Source organism: Hyperoodon ampullatus (genome assembly GCF_949752795.1).
Source record: "Hyperoodon ampullatus genome assembly, chromosome: 2".
In the NCBI taxonomy this organism is placed as follows: domain Eukaryota; kingdom Metazoa; phylum Chordata; class Mammalia; order Artiodactyla; family Ziphiidae; genus Hyperoodon; species Hyperoodon ampullatus.
The window spans coordinates 175,710,796-175,734,470 of NC_136915.1; the positions used below are offsets into that span (position 1 = coordinate 175,710,796).

Sequence of the window (23,675 nt, forward strand, 5' to 3'; positions counted from 1 at the left end):
GCTGAGGACTGCATACAGGTTGCTGTCCTGTCCTCTGCTTTCCTGCTACTCTTACTCTTTTCTTCTGTTTACGTAGACTTCTCCTCAAGGAGATCCCTTTCTCCCTGATCAAAGAGGGTGCTGAGGCCTTTCAGGGGCCTTGCAGCTGGTCTGGCTTTCCCCTGGGAGCTGCTGCCTGGTCTCCTGCTCCCACCCTCCATCCCAGGCAGCAGCCCTGCCTAGTGATCCTTTTCTCCCATCCCAGACAAGCCATTATCCAACATGAAGATCCTGACCCTTGGGAAACTGTCCCAGAACAAGGATGAAGTGAAGGCCACCATCGAGAAACTCGGGGGCAAGTTGACAGGGACCGCCAACAAGGCCTCCCTGTGCATCAGTACCAAAAGTGAGTTCAGTCTGCCTGTGAACCAGAGGGATCCCTGTCTCTCATGGTTGTGTTGAACATTAAATGAGGTGAGGTGCCAAGCACAGTGTCTGACACACAGAGGGACCCCAAAAATGTGTCTCTTATCATCGCTGGCATTGTTCAGGTTCTCTGGAAAGGGGTGTGGGCACTTGTACTTGGCACTGCTGCTCCGTGTTGTCTATATTCACGTATCTAAAACTCCCAAGTACAGACTGTAACAGCCCACTCTTCTCACCTTGTTCACAAGATGTTGGTAGGTTTGCCTCCAGGCAAAAAGTTCACAGCCTAAGCAGGTTTGGAAAATGCAGAGTTAAATGAAAGTGAACAGGTGTCTTTGCAGGCTTAAGATGCCGATGACAATTGTAAGTCTCCAAGACCAGAAAACAGTACACCACTCTTCCCATGGGAATCTGACTTGCTTCTCTATGTAATACCTGTTAACATCTCATTCTGTAGAAGGGTTTGGAGAAAGGCAGCTCTCACTCATCACACCTTAGAAAAAGGGGGATTGTTGCTGGTGAGAGACGACTGTCGAAATGAACCAAGGCCCCAGGCACTAGATTTTGAAGGAGAGGAGAGCTGTGGGTGACGAGGGTTGGGAAGTACCCAGCAAGTAATAACTGTAGTGATGTGAGATTTCAAAGTTCTTTCCCTCCGATTTGAACAGAGGAGGTCGACAAGATGAATAAAAAGATGGAGGAAGTAAAAGAAGCTAACATCCGCGTCGTGTCTGAGGTATTCCTCCAGGACATCTCCGCCTCGACCAAGAGCCTTCAGGAGTTGCTCTCAACCCACCTCTTGTCCCCCTGGGGGGCCGAGGTGAAGGCGGAGCCTGTTGAAGCCGTGGCCCCAAAAGGGAAGTCGGGGGCTGTGCCCTCCAAGAAGAGCAAGGGCCCCGTCAAGGAGGAAGGTGAGGCCCCGAGCTGCCCCGCCCTGCCGTGGCCCCATCCTGCCGGGGGCCGTGGCCTCTGCCAGGCTGACCAGGTCCGCCTGTGCACAGCCTCTCCCTTTGCGCCCGAATGGTCTTTTGAACGCTGCCCACACCAGTTTTCTCATTCGTTTTCCCTGGGTGCAGGATGGTGCAAGGCAGCACACAGATGCCATGTTGACATCTGACACAGGTGAAGGTGACCCACTCGCCCTGCCTGCCACCTTCCCCTTACTTTCTATTTATTTTTAATTTAATGTTTGCATGTCTCTATCCCCTTCCAAGGTACCAACAAATCTGAAAAGAGAATGAAATTAACTCTTAAAGGAGGAGCAGCTGTCGACCCTGATTCTGGTAAGGAAACGGGAGTGAGCAGAGTGAGCTGTGGGCACCCCGTTGATGAGGGAAACCATGTGGGACAGGGCTGCACCTCGCCCTCCGGCCTCAAGGCTCCCCGGTCCTGAGGACGCACACGTCTTGTGGGGAACCTGCAGACCCCCTTCTCCCTGTGGGACTCATCACAGGAGCTCTGTCCGTGACAGGTCTGGAGCACAGCGCACACGTCCTGGAGAAAGGCGGGAAGGTCTTCAGCGCCACCCTCGGCCTGGTGGACATCGTCAAGGGAACCAACTCCTATTACAAGCTGCAGCTCCTGGAGGATGACAAAGAGAGCAGGTGCACTGGGGCGGGAGTGTCCAGCAGAGCTGTGCTCCTGAGAGGCTCCCAGTGCTCCTGGGAAGCCAGCCGCCTCGTGAAGAGCATGGGTGTGTCGTGAGGCCTGCAGTGAGGCCTGCAGTGAGGGAGGGAAGCGGCCCTCGGCCCCAGACAGCCTTTCAGTCCTCACTCATCAGTGTTAGCTCGGGCCCCCCAGTTAACTAAAGGCGTTTGGGTTTGCATCTGTTTGTATGTTTTATTTTGAACATAGTGGAGGCAGGTAAGAGCCAGTTCTGGGGTGCTGAGGGGCTGGGCTGGCTTGGCCACGCACACTTTTCTAGTAGGGGCAGTTCTCTGCCAAGTCGATGGGCCCTCATTGCAGCCAGCACAGAGCAGGAGCTGCATGTTAAGTGGGGAAGGTGTGTGAAGTTCTAAAGCAGGGGGGAGCACTTTCGTATATTAAAGTGACCTTTCCTTTTTAGCAAATGAAAACAGTTTACACATTGGAACTCCAGGAGATCCAAAAAGCTTTCCTCGTTGAAAGGCAAACCCCTGTGAGAGTGGCAGCCCCCGGGGGATACAGTCAGCGTCCGGTGCATCTTGGCCAGCTGCAGGTTGTAGGCACTGGCAGGCTCAGGCTCTTCACATCTCACCAAACCTTTCATTGAAAATGTGAATGTCAGAAGTGACCCTTAAAAGAGCACACGATATCTGTGTGGCTACTTAAAATTTCTGAAGAAGTAAAATCCTGCGTCATTTACTTTACTACCTACTCTTGTTGGAGATTTGAAGGTCAAAGTAGGGTATCTTGCTTGTAAAACATACCTTCCAAAAGCTAGGTGTGTATTGGAGTGCAGGAGAAGGGATAGGGTTTTTGTGGAAATGTACTGAGTGCCAGAGTGTGTTAAACAACAGGCAAATGAGAACAGAATTGTCCACCTCCAGCAAGCAAATTCTAATGGTGATTTTGGACATGGGTGTTATTCTGGTGGCCTAGATTTATTGGTTTTTAGAGGGAAAGGACAGTGTGGGCTGTTAGAGTCAGAAGGTTTTTTTCAGGATAGGTCAGCGTGCTGTCTTCCAAACATTTCCAGAGGGAAATAACCCAGCAGAGAATGAATTTGTATTTCTCTGGGCAGTAGCCCAGAAAACCAGCAGGAAGCCCCAAATCTTCTTTGAAATCTCTGGTTTTATTTTTTAAATGCATCCAAATCTTCCTGGGTTTCCAATATATCTGTGTTTATTGTGATGTAAAATTTAACTTATGCATGATTTCCACTAAAAAAAAATGAACTCGCCCAAAGCTAGGCAGCACAGCCCGCAGAGTACCCAAGACTTGGCCCTAGATTGAGATAGAAACTGAAGATGCTAGCCTGGGTCTGTAGGTGGCTGACCCTGCAGGCCAGTGGCCCGCCCCGTCCCATTTCATCACATCTCAGCCTCTGATCTGAGCCAAAAGTTCTTCATTATTTTTAATACACGTCGTTGATGGTTGCATCACCTTGAACGCATGACTTCCAAGTGTTACTTGCCGTGTTTCTTTGGGGAGAAGAATTGGATATTCTTATGTAAAGTTCTGTAGGCCTCAGGATTTACTCCTCAAGTTTGGCTGCCAGATCCAAGGTTAACCTGTTCTTTGGTACTTTTTATAGCCCATTTGCCAATATGATTTGGAAGGGCATTTTTAAATTACTCTAAACTTACAACGCTCAGTTTAATAAAAGTAAAATAAAGGTCCTTCATTGTAATACCAGCTCCTTTTGTTCCTCTTTGTCAGTCACCATCAGTTTGGGGTGTTTCTCCCTCAAGGGGAATGGCAGGGAAGGGGGACTCATCCTGAAATACAACAGGCTGACCCATGAATTTGTATCTGATGTTCCTCCTCTCCTCCCACAGGTATTGGATATTCAGGTCCTGGGGCCGTGTGGGCACGGTAATTGGTAGTAACAAACTGGAGCAGATGCCATCCAAGGAGGATGCCATTGAGCATTTTACGAAATTATATGAAGAGAAAACCGGGAATGCCTGGCACTCCAAAAACTTCACAAAATATCCCAAAAAGTTCTACCCTCTGGAGATTGACTATGGCCAGGTAATCACTTAATGCTCTTACACCTTCTAGTTCTGATAAAAGGAAGGGACACTGTTCTTTTAAAAACATGCCATGGATCAGATGGCATCATTGGTGAATCCTATCAAATGTTTAAAGAATTAATACTGGTCCTTCATAAACTTTTCCAAAAGAGAAGAGGAGGGAACACTCTTCAACTCATTATGTGAGACCGGTATTATCCTGATACCAAAGACGAACAAAGACATCACGAGAAAACTCCAGTCCAATATCCTTATAAATATAGATGCAAAATCCTCAACAAAATACTAACAAACTGAATCTAGCAGCACATGAGGATTTATGCACCATGACTGAGTGGGATTTATCCCAGGAATGCAAGGTTGGTTCAACATGCAAGTTAAGTCAATGTAATATAACATGAATAGGATAAAGGACAGAAGCCACACAGTCATCCAAATAAACATAGAAAAAGCATTTCATAAAATCCAGCACCCTTTCATGAATAGAATCTACACCGTGAAATATGAGATGGCGCTTAGATGAGAACAAACAGTGTGAGCGTTTTTAAGACTGTCAAGGAGCAACAGTCTTTGAAGTTGCTCCCTAAACACAACAGGGAGTAATTCACAGATTCCAGGTGAGGTTTCTTATCTGAAGCTGTGTTGAATCATAGATCATGTGACTTGCTTTATCATCAAGATAGAATTATAGTGACTTGACGTGCTCCAGTAGGTCCCAGTTTTTAGTCCCAAATTATTTCCTAATAATTTCCCATTATTTATATTTGTTGCTTGACCATCTGCCTATATATTACCAGACAGCCTTCCGTTGTCTCTTGGCTGATACTTTTGTGGCCACTGGTTTTGACAAAATGCTTACCTTGTTTTTATTTTATTTTATTTATTTTTAGTTTTGGCTGTGTTGGGTCTTCGTTGCTGCATGTGGGCTTTCTCTAGCTGCAGCGAGCGGGGGCTACTCTTCGTTGCGGTGGGCGGGCTTCTCATTGCGGTGGCTTCTCTTGTTGCGGTGCGTGGGCTTTGGTAGTTGTGGCTCGTGGGCTCTAGCGCGCAGGCTCAGTGGTTGTGGCCCATGGGCTTAGTTGGTCCGCAGCCCGTTGGATCTTCCCGGACCAGGGATCAAACCCGTGTCCCCTGCATTGGCAGGCAGATTCTTAACCACTGTGCCACCAGGAAAGTCCCACCTTGTTTATATATGAAAACTTACTGCTTTTATAATGAGGAGTGGTGCACGCTTATGTTGCAGAAAGAAAGAGATTTGTAGATGGTACAGATTTAATTCCAAATTTTTGAGGCCTAACATGTCTTAAAGGGGGAATTCTCTAGTTTATAGAGAGTGTCATGAGCTCTACCATTAAAAATAGAAATTAGCTCTTGTATAACGTTGAGGTGGAGAATTTGGAGTTTAGAGTTGCACAGACTTGGTCTAACTCAGCAGTGCCCCCTACTGTGTTTATTTTTCCCATTTCAAAAATACATACAGTTGAACAACACAGGTTTGAACTGCATGGGTCCACTTACATGTGGAATTTTTTTCATTAGTAAATACTACAGTTCTACACAATCTGTGGTTGGTTGAATCCACGGATGCAGCACTTAGGATAGGGAGAAACCAGGAATATGGAGGACCAACTCTGTTATTCTCGGATTTTCGACTGCACAGAAGATTAATGCCCTTAGTCCCTGAGTTGCTCAAGGGTCAACTGTATTTGTTTTAGAAAATTTTGAGAAAGACAGAGGCACAAAGAATTAAAATCATGGTGTATGTTTTTATATACTTCTTTCACTTCACAGCTACTTTTCTCCACTGTAACACTGGAGTCTTTCCTTACATACTGTGTTGCCACCACCAGCTTTTGGCCTTACTGTTCTAGGAGCATTTCCCCATGTCTTCTAGAGCAGTGCTGTCCAAGAGAGAGAGATAGGCAGCCACTTAGGCAATTCTAAATATTCTAGTAGCTACATTTTAAAAAGCAAAATGAAACAGTGAAATTAATACTAGTTATGTATTTAACCCAGAATGTCCAAAATATTATTTTGATATATTAATATCATTGAGATATTTTTACCTTTTTTTTTTAACTGAATATTTGATAGCTGGTGTATTTTTAGCTCTTACAACACAGCTCAATTCCGAGTGGCCACATGTCAAAACCAGTGACTACTGTATTAAACTGCACTGAACTAGAGCATCATTTCTTAAGTCTGTATAGAATTCCATCCTGTGGGTGGCCATTATTTGTAATTTACCAAACAACACCCTCCCAATGCCCCAATTAGATATTTAGATTATTTCCAGGTATTTGCTATAATGGTGCTGATACACTTATCTCTGTGCTTGTTATCATTAGAGATCAGTTACCTGGTCACAGAGTATACGTATTTAAAGAAGGCTTTTTAACATGCTAATAGTTTGCCTTCAGTGAAGTTACAGAGCAGGGGTCCCCAGTCCCTGGGCCATGGACCAGTACCTACTAGGAACCGGACTGCACCGCAGGAGGTGAGCGGCAGGCAGGCGAGCCAGCGAAGTTTCGTCTGTATTTACAGCCGCTCCCCATCGCTCCCATTACCACCTGAGCTCCACCCCTGTCAGATCAGCGAGGGCGTTAGATTCTCATAGGAGCGCGAACCCTACTGTGAACGGCGCATGCGAGGGATCTAGGTTGCGCGCTTCTTATGAGAATCTAATGCCCGATGATCCGAGGTGGAGCTGAGGCGGTGATGCCAGCGCTGGGGAGCGGCTGCCAATACAGATCATCACTAGCAGAGAGGTTTGACTGCACAGAGACCATAATAATAAATCAATTGCTTGCAGACTCATATCAAAACCCTATCAATGAGTGGCAAGTGAAATGAAGCTCAGGGCTCCCACTGATTCTGCATTATGGTGAGCTGTATAATTATTTCATTATATATTACAGTGTACTAATAATAGAAATAAAGTGCATTATAAATGTAATGCACTTGAATGATCCCGAAACCATCCCCCCACCCCCAGTCCGTGGAAAAATTGTCTTCCACAAAACCGGTCCCTGGTGCCAAAAAGATTGGGGACCACTGAGCTAGAGGATAAGAATGCATTTAAGACTTGTGTTGAAGACTTGTGTTTCAGCATTAAGAGTAGGTGTACTATGCCCCTGACAGCAGCAGCCCTGAACACTAGCACACAGGTTCTTCTCTGCAGCTTTGTTAAGCCAAGCAGATTCCAGGCTCAAGGCCCAAAGCCAGTTACCTTCATTGAAGACAAATACCAAACACCGTTAGTTGTTAGGGACACCGTGATGGTCATAGTCCCTGCCCTTGTGGGTTCAAAAGTGAGAAGGGTTCAGGCATTTTCAGTATAGCCGGGTCTTGGCTCAGCCCGGATTCCCCAGATGGCAGGGGTAAAGTCCTGTGCTAGTAGAATATTAGGAAGAGCAATCCCAGGGAACAGGGGTGAGGGCTGCAGACTTGAGAGGGTTGATGCTGGGATGTGCTTTAAGTGCCTGACAGGAAGTCGGACTGTTAGCTTGGTCCTCTGGCACTATAGAGAAGGCTGTGTGGATTCAGTCTTGGGGGAGGCAGGGCAAGAGAAGAAAGGAGACAAGATTTGTCCATCAGTCCAGTGTCCCCTGGGTCCAAGGATCACCCTCATAGCTGCCCAGCGCTTCCAGGTTGGGCATGAGTGGGCCCAGGCAGGTTCCCAGGCACAGGGCACCTGCAACCCCGGCATGGGAGGCAGTGAGGGAGGAGGTGAGGGCATGAGGGGAGTGGGGGTGCCTGCGGGTCTGCCTGTACAGAGCTGGATGCTTCAGTGGCGTCTGGAATAAGAATCTGGAGCAGCCAAGAGGACTTGGAGGGGTGCACAGGAAGTATCTGATCCTGTACACGTTCATACATGCTTCTCCTGGCAACTAATGTGAAACCTTTTTGATTAACACTCAGCTTTTTTTTTTTTTTTTTGGCTGGTGGCGCTCCATCCTGTGTCCCTTCTCTGCCAAACACCACCACCACTTGGCTTAGGTTGTTGAATTGTGTCCCTTCCTGGTTTTCTTTTTCCCTGAAGGATGAAGAGGCATTAAAGAAGTTGACGGTAAACCCTGGCACCAAGTCCAAGCTCCCCAAGCCAGTGCAGGACCTCATTAAGATGATCTTTGATGTGGAAAGTATGAAGAAAGCCATGGTGGAGTACGAGGTTACTGCACTTTCGTTTCATTTGTGAGCGTCTGCTGGGGTTGATGATTTGAGCGCCGAGTTGGCAGCGAGTTTGGTGGCTGGTCTTCAGCCTGAGACATGCAAGAGCTCTGAGGCCTGGGGTGCTTGCTCTTTTGCAGAGGATCGTTGGCCTGCTGTGAAATAGATGGTGTGTTGTCCCCTGGGTCCCTAGACCCACTTGCACTTTTCCCCTTGTTGCCATGACAGAGTGTGGGCATGGTCTATTGTGGCCCAACCAAACGGGCCACCTGGAGCTGTCATGGGAAGTCCAAGACATAGCCCGCTTACGGTAAAAGAACTACCGTAACCAGCATTGACAGAAGTGCAGAGAGCTTCTGACACTTGCTTCATCAGATAAAATTCATACCAGCTGTTTTTAAGAAGAGGTTGGGCTGGGCGGGATGGGGGTGATGGTAGACGTTTTTGTCCAGGAAAAGTGGCGGGGACCCTGGCCAAGGCCAGGCGTTTTCGGTTTGTTTCCCTGGGAAATGAGTGCAGAAAGGCCCCTTGTTCTGCTGCCTCTGGCATCAGAGCTCTTGAGTGCTGACCCAAGGGGCATTCCCACAGAGGTCGTCCAGGCGCTGCTGGTATCTGGCTGGCAAACAGACTCTCCCCTCTTCTCCAGCCGCCGAGCCCAGAAGCTTCAGACTGCTCTGAAAGACAAGCAGGGACCAGCAGAGAGAGCAAGAATTGCAGATCGGCCTCGGTCGTTACGCCCCTTCGCCGGCTTGCTCCCTCCCTGCTTCTTCCCGGGGCCTTCCTAGAGGCTCCAGGCAGCCTTGGAGGGGGGCGGGACGAATCTGAGTGGTATGATCCACTGGCAGCCTCTCTTCCTCAGCCCCGTATCTCCCTGCCTGGAGCTCAGCCTGGCAGGACTGCTCAGGCCCCACTGTTGTTAGAAAACTGAGTGTTGGGTCACCTCCTAGGAAACCCCTAATGGGTTTGAAGATAGCCAGGGCTTGTGCGGATGTCTTGTTCAAACAGATAAACAACCCGACTTCTGTCTGGGAGGTCTGACTGGTTTGAACAGCTTGTGGGTGGGCTCACCAGGAATGCTGGCAGAGAGATGCGTGGAGGCGGGGAGGAGGGCAGGAGGCATCTTCGTTTCATTAACGTTTCAAAAGAAATGTCCCACGTAACATTTCCGGCTTCCTGTGCTCTGGCTTATCTGTGATTCATAGAATTTCTCAACTGTGATCAGACCCAGTCTCTTTCTGTGAAAATGACATTTTTTTTTAAGCAAGCTTGTTTTACACTTAAGACAGGGAACTAGTTGATTAGCAGGAAGCAGAGGGCCAGGGGCCTGCTGCTGGAAGGCAGCCTGTGTTGAGAATGTGGAGAGTGGGGCGCCCGCTCCCAGCCTGATGGGCTCTAGGTGGGATTGGGTGGCCATAGGTGAGTAAACATGGTGCCCAGGGGAACTGAGCGCTCCCTGTGAGGCAGGTGAGTCCTGAGCCCAGAGCAGAGTCCCAGCTGAGGTCGGGAGGGTGTGTGCTGTATCCAGAGTCCGGGCTACAGCTTTCGAAGCCTCCCTCTGGCTGCACCTGTGGCTCTCAGTGCCCTGACCCCAAGGCATCTCTCCCACTTTTCACTTTCTCCCTAAACACAGCTGCTGTGGAGCCCCTGCCCCCAGCCCACAGTCGGGAGGGGGGAGGCAGCTTATGTTGGTTGAGCCCTGTTCCTGTTCTTGTGGCCTTTGTGTGTGTGTTGAGGGTGTCGGTTAGAGAGACCAGGTCTTTTTTTAAATAAACACCGAAATGAGACAGCTCAGGGAAGTCGCTCCCCTCAGAGCATGTGCTTTCACTCTGGTCACACTGCCCTTGGTCAGAGCATCTTCCGGAGTTCCTTCTTTAGAATTGCTTTAGAGCCAACTGTCAGTCCATGCTAAGGTCACTCTGTTCTTTTATTTTACTGTGGTCTTGGCTCAAAATACATTATCCACCTCCTTCCCCGGACTGAGCGCCAACTATTTAACTCTTCCCAGAAACAGGCTCTCCACTGGGGATGGACAGTACTGAGGGTACAGAGACGCTGACGTGCCATAGCTTGTCATCATTAGACGCTGTCACCACTGGCCCCTGATTGGTTCCTGATGGGCTGTGAGCACTTTCACATCCTGTTTCATTTAATCGGCATAGTGGTCTCATCTCTCAAGTGCTTGTCCAGCTCAGTCTTTGTTCCAGGCCCTGCAGGTGCTGGAGATGTCAAGATGGGCAAGGTGCAGTGCTGGGGCCGGGAGCTCAGAGGGTCCACTGGGAACGACCCTGGAGAAAGTGGCTCAGGTTTCAGGGTGGGGGCCCCATGCGTCACTGAGGCGGGAGAGGGGCCGAGGCAGCGTTCGGGCAGGTTACTGCCACGGGGAGCGGGTGCCTCACACGCTACCTGGCGACCAGGCCTCGGCCCCCAGAGTTCATGCTTCTGCCGCTGCAGCCAGCTTGCCACCTCCCTGGATGCTGGTTCCCAAGGTATTGTGAGCAGCACTGTCGTAGGGACGGATGTTTAACCTTTGGGGTGACTGATTGGAAGGGCACACTATTGATTTGGTATAAGCATGTATGTTCAGGAGTGTGTCCTCTTAAAAATAATTTTCACCGCTTTATGGTTCTTATTTTCCGGGTGGGAATGGCCTTGGCTGTGAGACCCCAGGAAGGGTGCACCTTCATCCTCACTTGGAATTAGATGGGAGTCCTGCTGTGTCACCTTGTTCCAGAAGCGTGGGGCTGTTTCAGACTGAGTGCAGGGGTGGGCGAGCCCTGCTTGGCTTTTCCCTGCCGTAAATGCAGTGAGCCAGAATCTTCCCTCACAGACTCCTGTCCCCTGCAGTGGGGGCGAGGCTGCAAAGCCTGTGGAGCTGGGTCACCAGGTGTCCCCGGGAGGACCAGAAAGACTTGTGACTGCTTCTGTAAGGGCCCAGGAGGCCTGGGGTGCTGCTTGGTCTGGCTCTCCCATCATCTCGCTGCACAGTGCTTTCAAAGGGAAAAATACCCCTGTCTCCTCAGATTGACCTTCAGAAGATGCCCTTGGGGAAGCTGAGCAAAAGGCAGATCCAGGCTGCGTACTCCATCCTTAGTGAGGTCCAGCAGGTAAGCGAGGGACCGGCCTCTCCTCCAGCTGCCCAGGGGTTCTCCTGGCTGGCCTGCCATGGCGGGGGTGGTGGAGAGCAACAGCAGCACGTTTACTCGGGGTTACGTGAAACAGGCGTACTGATTCATGATGATTTAGATGTTTTCAATTCAACAAGTATGACAAGTGCCTGCCACTTGCAAAAAGATGGTCAGAGTACTGATGATTTAGCGGTGTTTTCAGTTATCAGCTATGCAGTCAACTCCCTCTACACCTAATGAGGAATTTCGTTCTCCTGCCTCATAAAAATGTTCTCATTTTTATTGTGTGTGTCTTTAAGAGAAGCTGAGTTTATTTTGCAGTTACTAGGAAATCATCAAATAGGAAGTTAAATATTGTCTTTCTTTCATTTATGTTCATTCAACATCAATTGGCTGTCCCCCAGTCCCCGGAGCCTGATTTAAGCCTCTGCCCTGAAGGGGCTGGAGGGTTCCACTTATATATGGGAGTGGCGTGTGAAAGAAGAAAAGCAAACAGGAAGCTGAAGTGGGACCAGGGAAGTGGGCTCTGGCTGGTGCTGGAGAGGAGGCCCTGAAATGTAGCAATTAAATCTGGTTACAGCCGGTCCTGAGCAGTGACCCCTTTCCTTGTTCCCCACTGCCTGAGACCTGGAAGGCTTTCCTCAACCCAGGCTCTTTCCTGTTCCAGAATGTTCAGGCGGAGGGGCTGGCGTGGTGTCCTTTGCCCATAGCACAGAGCAAACTGCAGCACAGGCAGAGGTTTAGGGTGTGGACAAGCCCGTGTCACAGTGAGAAGCGAACTTGGAGTTTCGTGCCTGCAGGGTGCCGAGTCATTGCCCCTCTGCCATCCTGTAGGCCCCCAGGGTGTCTGCCAAGTATGCAGTGACTAGTCCAGCTCCTCCATCTCTTTGTGCATTTACTGAGCCCCTTCTGCATAGAGCGCTACTTGGCATTGCAGCATAGGGAGGGGCTCTCCTTTCTGTGCCTGGCCCTGGCCCTCCGGGGGCACCGAAGACGAATTCCCCACCTTAAAGATGAAGGTCAGTGGCCAAAGGGGCCTGACTGAATTTGGTAGCAGTGGGGTTTTTTCTCCCTTTCAACATTTTATTATGAAATGTTTACAAACATACAAGAAGTTGAAAGCCATGAGCCCACCACCTAGATGCGGCAGGTGGCGTTTTGCAGAGTGGTGGAGGTTCATGTGTCTGTAACTACACAGCTCTCTGTACAAGTGATGTTGTGTACGAGAAGCCCCGTGTGTGCCAAGCCGCACAGTTTGAGGATGAGATCCTGCCACCGCCCAGTTGAGTGATACTCCAGGAAGGAAGTGTCCTGGCCTGTGCGCACCGCACGCTGCCTCGGGACTCGGCTGCAGCGCCCAGCTTCCAGGGGAGAAAGCCCAGCCAGGCGCTGGGGACTCAGTGCTGCTTCAGTCTGTTCCCTGTGTCCCCTCTCCTAAAGGCAGTGTCCCAGGGCAGCAGCGACTCCCAGATCCTGGACCTCTCAAATCGCTTCTACACCCTGATCCCCCACGACTTCGGGATGAAGAAGCCTCCGCTCCTGAGCAACTCAGACAGCGTGCAGGTAGCACCGAGGTCCAGCAGGGAGCCCCGGGTCCCGGGCTTTGCAGGGCTGGGTGTCACTCCTGTGCCACTGCCCCTCCGTGTCACAATCCCTGAGGGCAGCGGCCAGTGCTGGAGGCCCACCACTGGGCCCTCATTTTGAAGTGGGGTTTCGACCCGTATTAGGAGCCTGCCCAAGGGTAGAACGGTTGGTTTTTCCTGCCCTTGCTGGACCACGTCAGTCTGGGGAAAAGGAGCCTTAGGAGAGAGGGAGCGTCTTCCTCCCTGCTTTCCGTCCCTCCCTGCTTCATAAGGGAGCCAGTGATGAGTCCCCACCTGTCAACCAGTGCGTGCAAGAGGAAAGGCCATTCTTACCGTCACCGTGTGGCTTCTGCCTCTTCTCCCCCAGGGAGCCAGCCTCCTTAGCGTTCCAGAAATCCTTAGGAGTGTTCATCTGTGAACGGATGACGGGCTGTCCCTGAGCAGCTAGGAGGCACCTCTTCACTGTCTGTGTTGGACGTTACCTGGGTGAGTCTTTCTCCCTCACCTTGGTCCTTAGCTCAGGGTTTTTCTTGTGTTCCTCCAGGCCAAGGTGGAAATGCTGGACAACCTGCTGGACATCGAGGTGGCCTACAGTCTGCTCAGGGGTGGTTCTGATGACAGCAGCAAGGACCCCATCGATGTCAACTATGAGAAGCTCAAAACTGACATTATGGTAACAGGGCCTGCCCTTCCTGAAGCATCCAGACCCTCCATCCCAAGAGCAGTGGTCCCCAAACTTGACTGTGCGTCAGGATCTCCTGGAGAGCTTGTCAGAACAGATTGCTGGGGTCCGAGGATTGACCGTCCTAACAGGTTCCCCGGTGTTGCTGCTTGTGGTACTCTGAGAACCTCAGAGCATTTCACCTGTATAGAAGTACCTTGTTTGCGAGGCAGGCTTCCAGGTCAAGGCCTCAGCTGAGTGTAAAGACCTGTTTTTGTGGGGCCTTAAAGTTTTGTTTTTCCCCTTAATCTAGAGAGGGTCTCTGTTTTTGGAGGTTGTTGAGGTGTGTGAACTCTGCAAGTTCTGTTACTGATATCCTACTTCAGACGTAGAAGTGCCTGATGGCAGCTGTAATAAAACTGTGGTGCCTGGGTTCATGTCCTCTGGAGTCGAAGTGGCTCTTCAACTGGTGCACATAGTTGTTGAACTTGGTTGTGCTGGAGGCTTGGGCAGCAATCACCCCGCCTAGGCCACCCGGAGGAGAAATTTTTGCCTCGGCTCCAAGCTTGCCCTGGCCTTGAGCCTAGTCTCACATCTCCCGTGTGCCTCTCACTTCCTCAGCCCCTGTGTCCTTCCCTGCAGTGTTAGGAGGTTCAAGTGCACCAGGATCTGTCGAGCCTGGCATTGTGTGTTTACGTCACTAAAAGAGTCTTTGCTCAGTGCTTAGGACAAAGTATAGGTCTGTGGGTGTATGCGGGGTAGGACACCAAGCGGCCTGGTTCTTCGTGAAGGGGTTGTTACTCTCTCCATCTATGATTCTGACGCCGTTTAATTAAGAGGCAATGAGGAAGACCAGAATTCCTGAATTCTCTTAACTTTGGATAAGAGTATGAAAATGTAAGAGAACACACGTAGTATTTCCCATAACACAGTCATTTATTTAGGCAGAGATTCCATTATTTGATGGTTACTTGGTGGGTGTTTGCTCTGAGCCGTGATGTGCATGGCCCTGAGGATTCAGAAGAGGTGGAGCATTCATCCCCATCATCCAAACCCCTGTAGTCTGTCGGATCCCTGCTGCTTTTCATTGCAAGTTTTGACTGCAGGGTGTCTCCTGGCCCCGGTGTTTTAACTCTTGGTGAGCTGGACTGTTACCTGAGAGCCAGCTCCTTGTTCTAGAGGTTCCCTCTTCCCAGACAGTGAGCCAACCCCGTGTTCCTAGCTTTCCTGATATCCCAAAGCACAGGGTTTTAAGGCAGAAGGAACACTGGGCTCATCCAAATAGGTGATGAAGAAGCCGATGCCTGGGGAAGTGGGGGCACTGGCCTGGCGTCTGCCCCGGAGCGAGCGCGGTAGGGCTCGGAACACAGGCTGTCTCTGTCCCGCCCGGGCTCCACGTGGGCCGTTTATTACCTGTGCATCAGCTGAGCCTATGATTGTTCTTCCTGCCTCTGTGCGGCTCTCTTGGGGTCTCCCTTGCTCTAATTTCCAGATGCCTTTCTTCTAGGTGGTGGACAAAGATTCTGAAGAGGCTGAGATCATTAGGAAGTATGTTAAGAACACTCACGCGACCACACACAACGCATATGACTTGGAAGTCGTCGATGTAAGGCTCTCTCCTCCCTCCGCCCCCTTTGTGTCCTGCCAGCTCTTCCCTGCTCATTCCTCCGACCTGGGCCTGGGTAGAAAGGAGCAGTTAACTTTGCTTTAAATCACCAGAGGAAGTGACTCAGTTGTTTGTGGAACACAAAAGTTCATAGTCCTGTGGTTTGGGGTTGCCTTTTTATTCTGTTTTTAAAAGACGTTTCCTACCCCAAGACCTAGTTTTGCCATCAGAACTGTTATCAGAGATCCCAAACAAAGTGCCTCAAGTGTGCACCTACATGTAGCATTAATTTTAATAGCTAGTCTCTGCTAAATGGGACCTTGACTAGCAGCGTTACTCCATCCCAGCCTGATTGAAACACCTTGCATACTGCAAAAGGCCTTACAGTGTTCCAGCTCTGGGGACAGACAGCTGGTCGGTTCTCCTGTGTCTAGTCAGATCTCCAGTTAACCAGAGTGACAAGTGGTTCCTCCTGCCTCTCTCCTTTGTTCAATGCTCCGACCAGATCTTTAAGATAGAGCGTGAAGGAGAGAGCCAGCGTTACAAGCCGTTTAAGCAGCTGCATAACCGAAGGTTGCTGTGGCATGGGTCCAGGACCACCAACTTCGCTGGGATCCTGTCCCAGGGTCTCCGGATAGCCCCACCTGAAGCACCTGTGGTACGTGCCTGGCCCGGGAGCTGAGGGGAGAGAGGGGTGGGCGGTGCCTGTTTCTGCTGCTGCCTCCGCCAGAGCTTTGTGGGTACTTGGCGTGAGAAGTGCACATGCCCCGGTGAATAAGGGGCCTTGTTTAAAGGTGTAGGTGTAGCCATGGTTGATAAGGTGAATGTTGCCAGATGTCCCTCTCCTGACCCTCACTATCGAGAGCGTAGCTGCACATGTATCAAGCACAGTTTCTGGAACAAAGGAAGTAAGTGTCCAGGCCCTGCTTTGAATGCTAATTGGGTGTGTTGACTGACAGAGAGCAGACTTTGGCCGCAGGCCAGGCCGAGTTCAGACCTGCCTCTCCCACCTCCCAGCGGGGGACCTCCTTGAGCTTCAGCATATGCCTCTGTGAAATGTGCCGATAAATGAGTAGAGCCTGACCCAGACCTGAGCGATTGCTGTCTCACCTGCTGGGTTATAGACGTGACCCACCAGGCAGGGACTTAGGAATAGTCTTCTAAGCCCCTCGTCTTCCAAGCCCCTCGTTCTGTACTTGTAAAAAGAGGGGAGCAAAGAGGCTTAATGACTGGACTCAGGAGTGCTGTGTGGTAGCAGACGCCCTAACCTCTCTGAATCTCGTTTTCACTTACAAAAAGGAATAAACATAATAGCCATGTTTACTGGGTGTTCACATGTGCCAGGCCCTGGTCTAAGGAGCTGTTACTAACTCATTTAATTTTCACAGCAGCCCCCTGGGGTACTTTCCCTTCAGAGAAGAAGTGGGGTCCAGAGAGATTAGGTAACTTCTCCCAGCCCCTGGGTACCCGGCAGGGCTGGGATCTGAACAGCCCGCTCCTGAGCGCGGGCCTCTACCGCCTGCCGGGGGCGCTGTGGGAAGTGGGGACACGCAGTCCGTAGGTGGTGCTGAGAAGGTCTTCAGCTGTCCCTTTTCCATCCCTCCAGACGGGCTACATGTTTGGTAAGGGGATCTATTTCGCCGACATGGTCTCTAAGAGTGCCAACTACTGCCACACGTCCCAGGGAGACCCGATAGGCTTAATCCTGTTGGGAGAAGTTGCCCTTGGAAACATGTGAGTAACCCTGGCTTTGGGGCTGGTGGCACTTGATGGGGGTGGATGGGGGGAGCTGGAGGAAGGAGAGCTTCCCTTGGCTGGGGGTTGATCCTGAAGATTCCCCACCATGATTAAGAGGACCCACCAGTTAGGCAGTGGGTATCAGACGCCAGTGCATGTTAAGCAAACAAGACACAGGAACGCCTCACAAGACCAAGGACAGGAATACAGCCAGGCCTCAGGAACTGGCAGTGTCCATTCTTTCTGTGGACTGCGAAACAGAGAGGTTGACTCGCACAAAGGATGGTCACCTCATGGCCCCTGTCCCCCTGCTGGTGTGTACATTTTCTGTCTGAGACCGACTCAGATTGAACTGGAATCTCAATCCCAGTTCCAGATTCCCTGCAGAGGAAGTCTGACTGGCCCAGCTTGGATTGATTGCCCACCTTGGTCCTATCAACCATCACCCAAAGAGAGCAGGGTTATGTAACAGACCAGGAGGGGTCCCAGGTTCATGAGCTGGACAGAAACCTCCAGAACGGCCAGCCACACCACAGCTCTGGACGGGCCCTTTCCTGAAAGCGGCCCCGTGGCAGTGATCATGGGCATCAACTGTTCAAAAGGGGCTGCACTGTCAGTTGCCAGAACCAGAGAAGGAGGGAGTCCCTAGCAGGGGAGGTGGACTGGGTTCTCTGAGTGTTTATCTCAGCAGCTCCCGTGGCCTTGCTCTGCTAGTCACACTGTTGGTTTGAGAGCCCAGTGACCTTGGAGGCTCTTCTGAACCTGTCTTTTCTTAAATAGGTATGAACTGAAGCACGCTTCGCATATCAGCAAGTTACCCAAGGGCAAGCACAGTGTCAAAGGTAATGTGTTTCAGAAACTTGCTGCTGCAGCCCCAGGCACCCTGGATGGCGCAGGGAGGGGGCTTTCTTTCCCCCAAAGCCACAGTTCCTGTGGCTAGCTATTACAGGTTCATTAAAATAAAAAAAAATAAAAAAAAAAGACTCTGTGCCTGCCACTAGTATCGCAAATGCCATAGAAGAGTCCCGGTTGGAGCTCCAGTAACCAGGTGCACTGGCTCTGGGTTTTAACCTGACTCTTAGCTTCAGCATTGAGGGACCTCTGGTGGCATAGTGGTACCTGGAGCTTCTTGAATTGATGCAGCTCATAGCCCGTAATGATTAGGACCTCCTACTGACTAGTTGAAGCAAGGGCTTTGGAATCCTGCTCAACAGAAAGAGGGGCAGGGGCACTACTATGCTTATGAAAATCAGTTAAGGCTGATACCCTGGAATTTGATAATATACCTACAGCTCTATGTCTGGAAGAAGGATGCAGTATGGGATAGGATTTGTGTGTCTTTTTTTTTTTTTTTTTTTTTTTTTTTTTGTGGTATGCGGGCCTCTCACTGTTGTGGCCTCTCCCGCTGCGGAGCACAGGCTCCGGACGCGCAGGCCCAGCAGCCATGGCTCACGGGCCCAGCCGCTCCGCGGCACATGGGATCCTCCCAGACCGGGGCACGAACCCGTATCCCCTGCATCGGCAGGCGGACTCTCAACCACTGCGCCACCAGGGAGGCCCCTGTGTGTCTTTTAAATGAACACATAGATCTCATCTCTCTGGAGCATTTTCAACATCTTTTGCCACAAATCATTATCACTTCTGCCTTCTGTTTTGCAGGTTTAGGCAAAACTACCCCTGACCCTTCAGCTAGTATTACTATGGATGGTGTAGAAGTTCCTCTTGGGACCGGGATTTCATCTGGTGTTAACGACACCTGTCTACTGTATAACGAGTATCCTTTTACGAGTGTGCTGTGTGAGCCCAAAGGAACGTTCTGGGGCTGTGGAGTCACTGATACGCAGCCAGTTAACCTGCGGTGGGCTGGCTAGAGACTATCCTGTTGTGTGTCTCATGGTGAAGAGTTCCCCCCAGTGGTCTCCCTGGTCGGGGTGAGAGACCTGAACCCCCCACCCCGACCCAGGGTTTGCAGGGTGTGGCCAGCAGGCCGGCTTAGGGGCAACAAGCTCACTCCACGTGGAACTGTTTATACCTTGACATGCTTCTCCTTCAGGTACATTGTCTATGATATTGCTCAGGTCAGTCTGAAGTATCTGCTGAAGCTGAAGTTCAACTTTAAGACCTCCCTGTGGTGAGCTGTGAGGCGTGGTAGCCCAGTGACTGCGGTGTGAATTCACCTGACGTGCTTTGTACTGACTGACCAGGCAGAAACTTCAGCTGGGTTGCCGAGGGATAGCACCTTCACTAAACCTCCTTAGAAGGGATTTTATATGAACACTAGGTCACATGTTAAATGATTCTCCCAACTTTTCAAATCCCTTGTTTGTGTTGCTGGGGTGGGGGGGGCGGGGGCGGGGGCCGGGGGTTGCTTTGGGTTTTTCTCCTGCCAGCCATAACCCTGGTAGGTACACCTAACAATAGAGGAAAAGTTGGGGAGGGTTTTTCTGTGTGTCTAGATTAGTCCAATGAAAGAACCTTGCAAGCCACATTAGAACGCCTGCCTTACTGGTTTCCCCAGGGAAGGAAAAAATAATCTTCCACCCTTATTTCTAAGTGTTCATCTTTAGTTTTGGAAAAATGTTAAGCATTTATTTTGAGGTTAAAATAAAAACTAATTTCATACTATTTAAATTTCCTTTTTTATTTTGCATTTGTTGTCATCCTTTTAGCTTTTTGTTGGTGGTGTTTGGTGAGGAGTGTGGGGAGACCAAAGGGAGGAACGTGAACAATTTCTCATACTTAGAAACGAGAAGTGCTTTCCTTTTCTAGAGACACTGGAACGTGGCAGCTCGCAGAATATGTAGTGTAGTAATTTTAAGTTGCATTTGAAATTCTCAACTTTCCTCTCAACAATTTTGTCTTCTAACTTAAAACTATATCACCAAAATACCAAAGGGCTAATAGTAATTCTGAATTAAAATTGAAATGGCTTCTGTACTTGTGTATTGTGTGTCTGGTCTCATTCTGAGTGCACATCTTTTCATCTTCACAGTGCAAGGTCCACAAAGACCGTAGGGGGATTGTTTGTACCCGTATCTATGAAACCACAGAATGTGCCAGGCAACAAACGGCAGTGCCCAGTAGGAGTGCCGTGTCTAAGTGACAGAAAACCAAGCATAGGAGGGCATTCTTCTTTTTCTTCAGTTTATCAGATACTTAGTGGTGATAAAACACATAACAGCATTTTGTTCTATTCTATAGAGTACCATTTTACATATACTATATTGCCTCATACTACTGTATATTTGAGTGTGGTGCTTATCAAATATTTACATTTAAGTTCCCTGAGAGCCAGGATGATATCGTATGACACTTTTGACCTTTTACAAAGGAGAACAGGAAGTGTGGGCCAGAAGGTAGAGTCACAGGCAAGAGAAGGCAGCAGAATGAGCTGTTGTCTCAAACCCAAAGTTGCACCGGAATCTTTGGTCAGAGAAACAAAGGACAGACATCATTCCAGACAGGAGACAAGAAAAAACCTTTTCTCTGAGCTGAGCTACATTTTAGTGATTACAATGGCAGGTGCAGTTTATGAACTGTGGCTGTGTCCCGTCATAGCCATGTTTGTGACTTTATGCCGTCAGCAAACTTTGAGGGCCACACAAACCCAAGTTAGGGTGTCGGATTTCAGATATGGGCAAATCAACTTGATAACAGAGTCTTTGTGTTTTTTCAGTGTCCTTAAATTTTGATGAAAATCCTTAGCACCATTGACCTGAGGGCCCCTCTCCTGATCAGCCAGCCATTCAGTAATTCTCTCAGGCTCCATAGATCCTGAATATTCTCAGCCTTTTTAAAATCAGCACAGAGAAAGGCAATTACCTCCACCTGATTGGACAGTATTTTTAGGTTGGAGTGATTGCTTAATAGGTTCTCTGTAATCAAAACTGATCTCTTTCTTAAAGAGAGATTCACATCTCTGATTCCGTATTTTTCTTGTAAAAGAGGGAACCTGCCATGTTATGATTCAGTATTCATATTTTGGTTTTCTTCACTTTATAAAAATTCCAGGTAGCGAAAATGTGCGCAGTTTAAAATTTAAATCATACAGCACAGGGTGCTCGGTGAGACGAGGTACTGCCTTCAGCCTCTCCTGGGAGCTGCCAGCCCTCCTGCCTTTGCCTGGAAATGCCCTTGCACGACAGCCGCTTCTGCCCAAGGCAGCACTTGGCTCACGTTTCAGTCCACACCGTTCCACGCAGTGTAGTGCACGTACGAGGTTTAAACTTTCTGAGCAGCAGCACCCCCCACTGATCCGACGTGTTAACCAGTGGGTTTGGTGTTGGCTCTTTTCTCTTGCCGCTGTCTCTTGGAGGCTGAGAACAGCTCCTCCGACAGCCCAGAGGACTCCTGTGAAGCTGCTGTCGTGACATGACTGGAACTTCGCGCTGGGGTGAACCCCAAAGCACTGTGCTTTTAGGGAGTCCCCTGAGTGAAGCCCGTGGCGTGTGCAGAGTGTGTGCTCTGTGTGTTTAGTGTTCACGCTGAAAGCTCTTCTACCTCGTGTAAGGTGCTCCAGACACCGTGTCTTCTCTCCACGGAGATCTGAATATCAGGAGCGGTTATCTCCAGCCTGTTCGGCTCCTTGTCACCCGGCTACTTTAAGGATTTCACATTTCCGAAGGGACCTCACTTCCTTCCCCTTCAATTCTGTGTTTCAACTCCCCAAAGATCGGGAGTTGTTTTTTTAAGGAATAGTGTTTCTACCACTTCAAACAAGGCCTTTTATATTGTGACTTACTGGGGGTTAATAGCCAGTCTTGAACCTCTGCCTGGAAGATGGGACAGCAGCCTGTTTGCCCGTTTCTCTGGCTTAAGAGAACAGAGGCAAGCCAGGATCTAGGTTATAAGCAGGTAGATTTGGGGAGACTCGTTTTGAAAAGTAAAAAGAAAATAGGGCCTGCAAACGTCTTCCTCAGGTAAGAGGTTGCTGACTGGTGGACAGTGCTGGCGATGGGGACACCTGGACGTTAGCCCCGCTCCACCACCGTGCTGCCTGCGCGGCCTTGCTTCTGGACGAGGGGCTCATCTCAGCACAGGTGGTGCGTGCGGCAGTGCGCTCGTGCCCGTGAGTCCACAAGTTGTGCCACAGTCGCCGTCCCTCGGAAGTGGCCTGACTGAAGGTGGAATGGCTTCTGACGGTTCGGCTGTGAGGCAGCACCCTGAGGGGATGGGGCTCGAGCTTCTAGACCCCAGAATATGCTTTTTTCTTCTTTATAATTTTTATTGGGGTAGAGTTGATCTACAGCGCTCTATTAGTTTCACGTGTACAGCGCAGTGAATCTGTTATACATATATCCACTCTTCTTAGATTATTTTCCCATATAGGCCATTACAGAATGTAGAGTTCCCTGCGCTCTACAGTAGGTCCTTAGTTACCTATTTTCTATATAGGAGTGTGTGTGTTTCAATCCCAATCCCAGTATGTGCTTAAGATCAGAGACCAGTCTATGGGAAGCAAGGGGTGGAGTGGGAGTAGCTCCTGGCTCTTGGCACATATGACTTCCCCTGGAGCTCTGCTGGTTTGGAAGTCCAAGGTCCTGAGGGAGACATGCTTCCCTAGGGGCCACAACAGTGGTTCCAATGAATTGGAAGATAAGGCTGCCACCTGGCTGTTTGGGGCTCCTGAAAGGCCGCCGTCCCCACAAGCAGAGAAAGGGGTTCCTCTACTGGCTGGAGTGATTACCAAGTGGGAAATTGGGATGCTGGACCGCAGAGGCGGGAGGACGGTGTCTGCAGCCCAGTCGCTTCTCAGCATCACCGCATCCACGGGGGGTGGTCGGTGGAAGTCAGCAGCTCGTGACAGTGGTGGGGCTTTTGAGGACTCAGACCCACAGGAACGAAGGTTTGGGCACTTCACCAGGTCAAAAACTGATCAGCTACAGTTCTGGCTGAGGGCAGAAGAAATAGGCAATGGACAGTTGAAGAAGGAAGCTTCAGGTAACAACTGTGGCTTTATGGCCAAGTATAGAAATGGTTGAAGCAACCAGATAGGGGGCTGGAGACAACTGGCCTAACTGGCCTGAGTCTAGGATTTGAGATGTTGGGTTAGAATGGCTATAAATATAAAACTGGACTCTTGTTTATGAAGTATCTGTAAATGGCAATATAGGTTACATTTGTACCCCCAAGCTCCCCCACCCCATACGTAATTCAGTGGATCCTGAACTCTGAGGGTTACTGTTGCCCCCTCTAGAGAACGGATGATGGGCTCAGCTTGGGGGAAGAGCCCAAAGGAGAGAGCCCCTGTATTCCCAGGGTCATCTGAGCCCTTTCAACCAGGGCTCTTTCTCTTCACCGCAGAAAGATGAATCAAGCCATTCTGAATCCCTGAAATCTTTTGGTACCTACCTCTGAGTGGCTCTGAGAATGTGTGCTAATTCCTGTAAAGTACCTGACCTTGATATGCCCTCAGCAAATCTTGGCCACTATTGCTGAAATCCTAGAGAATGCCGTTGCTGGGGTAGGAGTCAAAACAGGAAGCTCCAGGTAAAAAATGAGAAACCAGGGACCAGGACAAAGAAAACAAATCCTGTGCTCATTGGGAGCCGTTGGACAGTCAGGAAGAAGAGCCCAAGACTATGAAGGGGACCTTATGCCCACGTTTTCAATCTCCTGTGAAACCTCGCAGTGACACTGGCCTCCCCTCAGTGTGGCTTCATCTTCCCGTCCCTCCCCGTCACCCACCTTAACTGTAAAGGGACAGACTCT

At 49.9% G+C, this 23,675-nt stretch overlaps 1 protein-coding gene across 1 annotated transcript in view; it reads left to right on the forward strand.

Annotated features, from left to right (window-relative positions):
• PARP1 (poly(ADP-ribose) polymerase 1) overlaps positions 1 to 19,277 on the forward strand; it is a 42,231-nt gene extending 22,954 nt beyond the window's left edge. The window contains exons 9-23 of the mRNA XM_079697242.1: positions 245 to 385; positions 1,074 to 1,316; positions 1,620 to 1,688; positions 1,877 to 2,009; positions 3,885 to 4,080; positions 8,125 to 8,253; positions 11,273 to 11,356; positions 12,818 to 12,940; positions 13,505 to 13,633; positions 15,129 to 15,227; positions 15,733 to 15,885; positions 16,834 to 16,961; positions 17,745 to 17,806; positions 18,624 to 18,738; positions 19,018 to 19,277. Of these exons, the coding sequence (XP_079553368.1) occupies positions 245 to 385; positions 1,074 to 1,316; positions 1,620 to 1,688; positions 1,877 to 2,009; positions 3,885 to 4,080; positions 8,125 to 8,253; positions 11,273 to 11,356; positions 12,818 to 12,940; positions 13,505 to 13,633; positions 15,129 to 15,227; positions 15,733 to 15,885; positions 16,834 to 16,961; positions 17,745 to 17,806; positions 18,624 to 18,738; positions 19,018 to 19,099 (1,886 nt within the window). The 3' untranslated portion in view covers positions 19,100 to 19,277. The remainder of the gene's footprint in view (positions 1 to 244; positions 386 to 1,073; positions 1,317 to 1,619; positions 1,689 to 1,876; positions 2,010 to 3,884; positions 4,081 to 8,124; positions 8,254 to 11,272; positions 11,357 to 12,817; positions 12,941 to 13,504; positions 13,634 to 15,128; positions 15,228 to 15,732; positions 15,886 to 16,833; positions 16,962 to 17,744; positions 17,807 to 18,623; positions 18,739 to 19,017) is intronic.
• Positions 19,278 to 23,675: the final 4,398 nt, after the last annotated feature.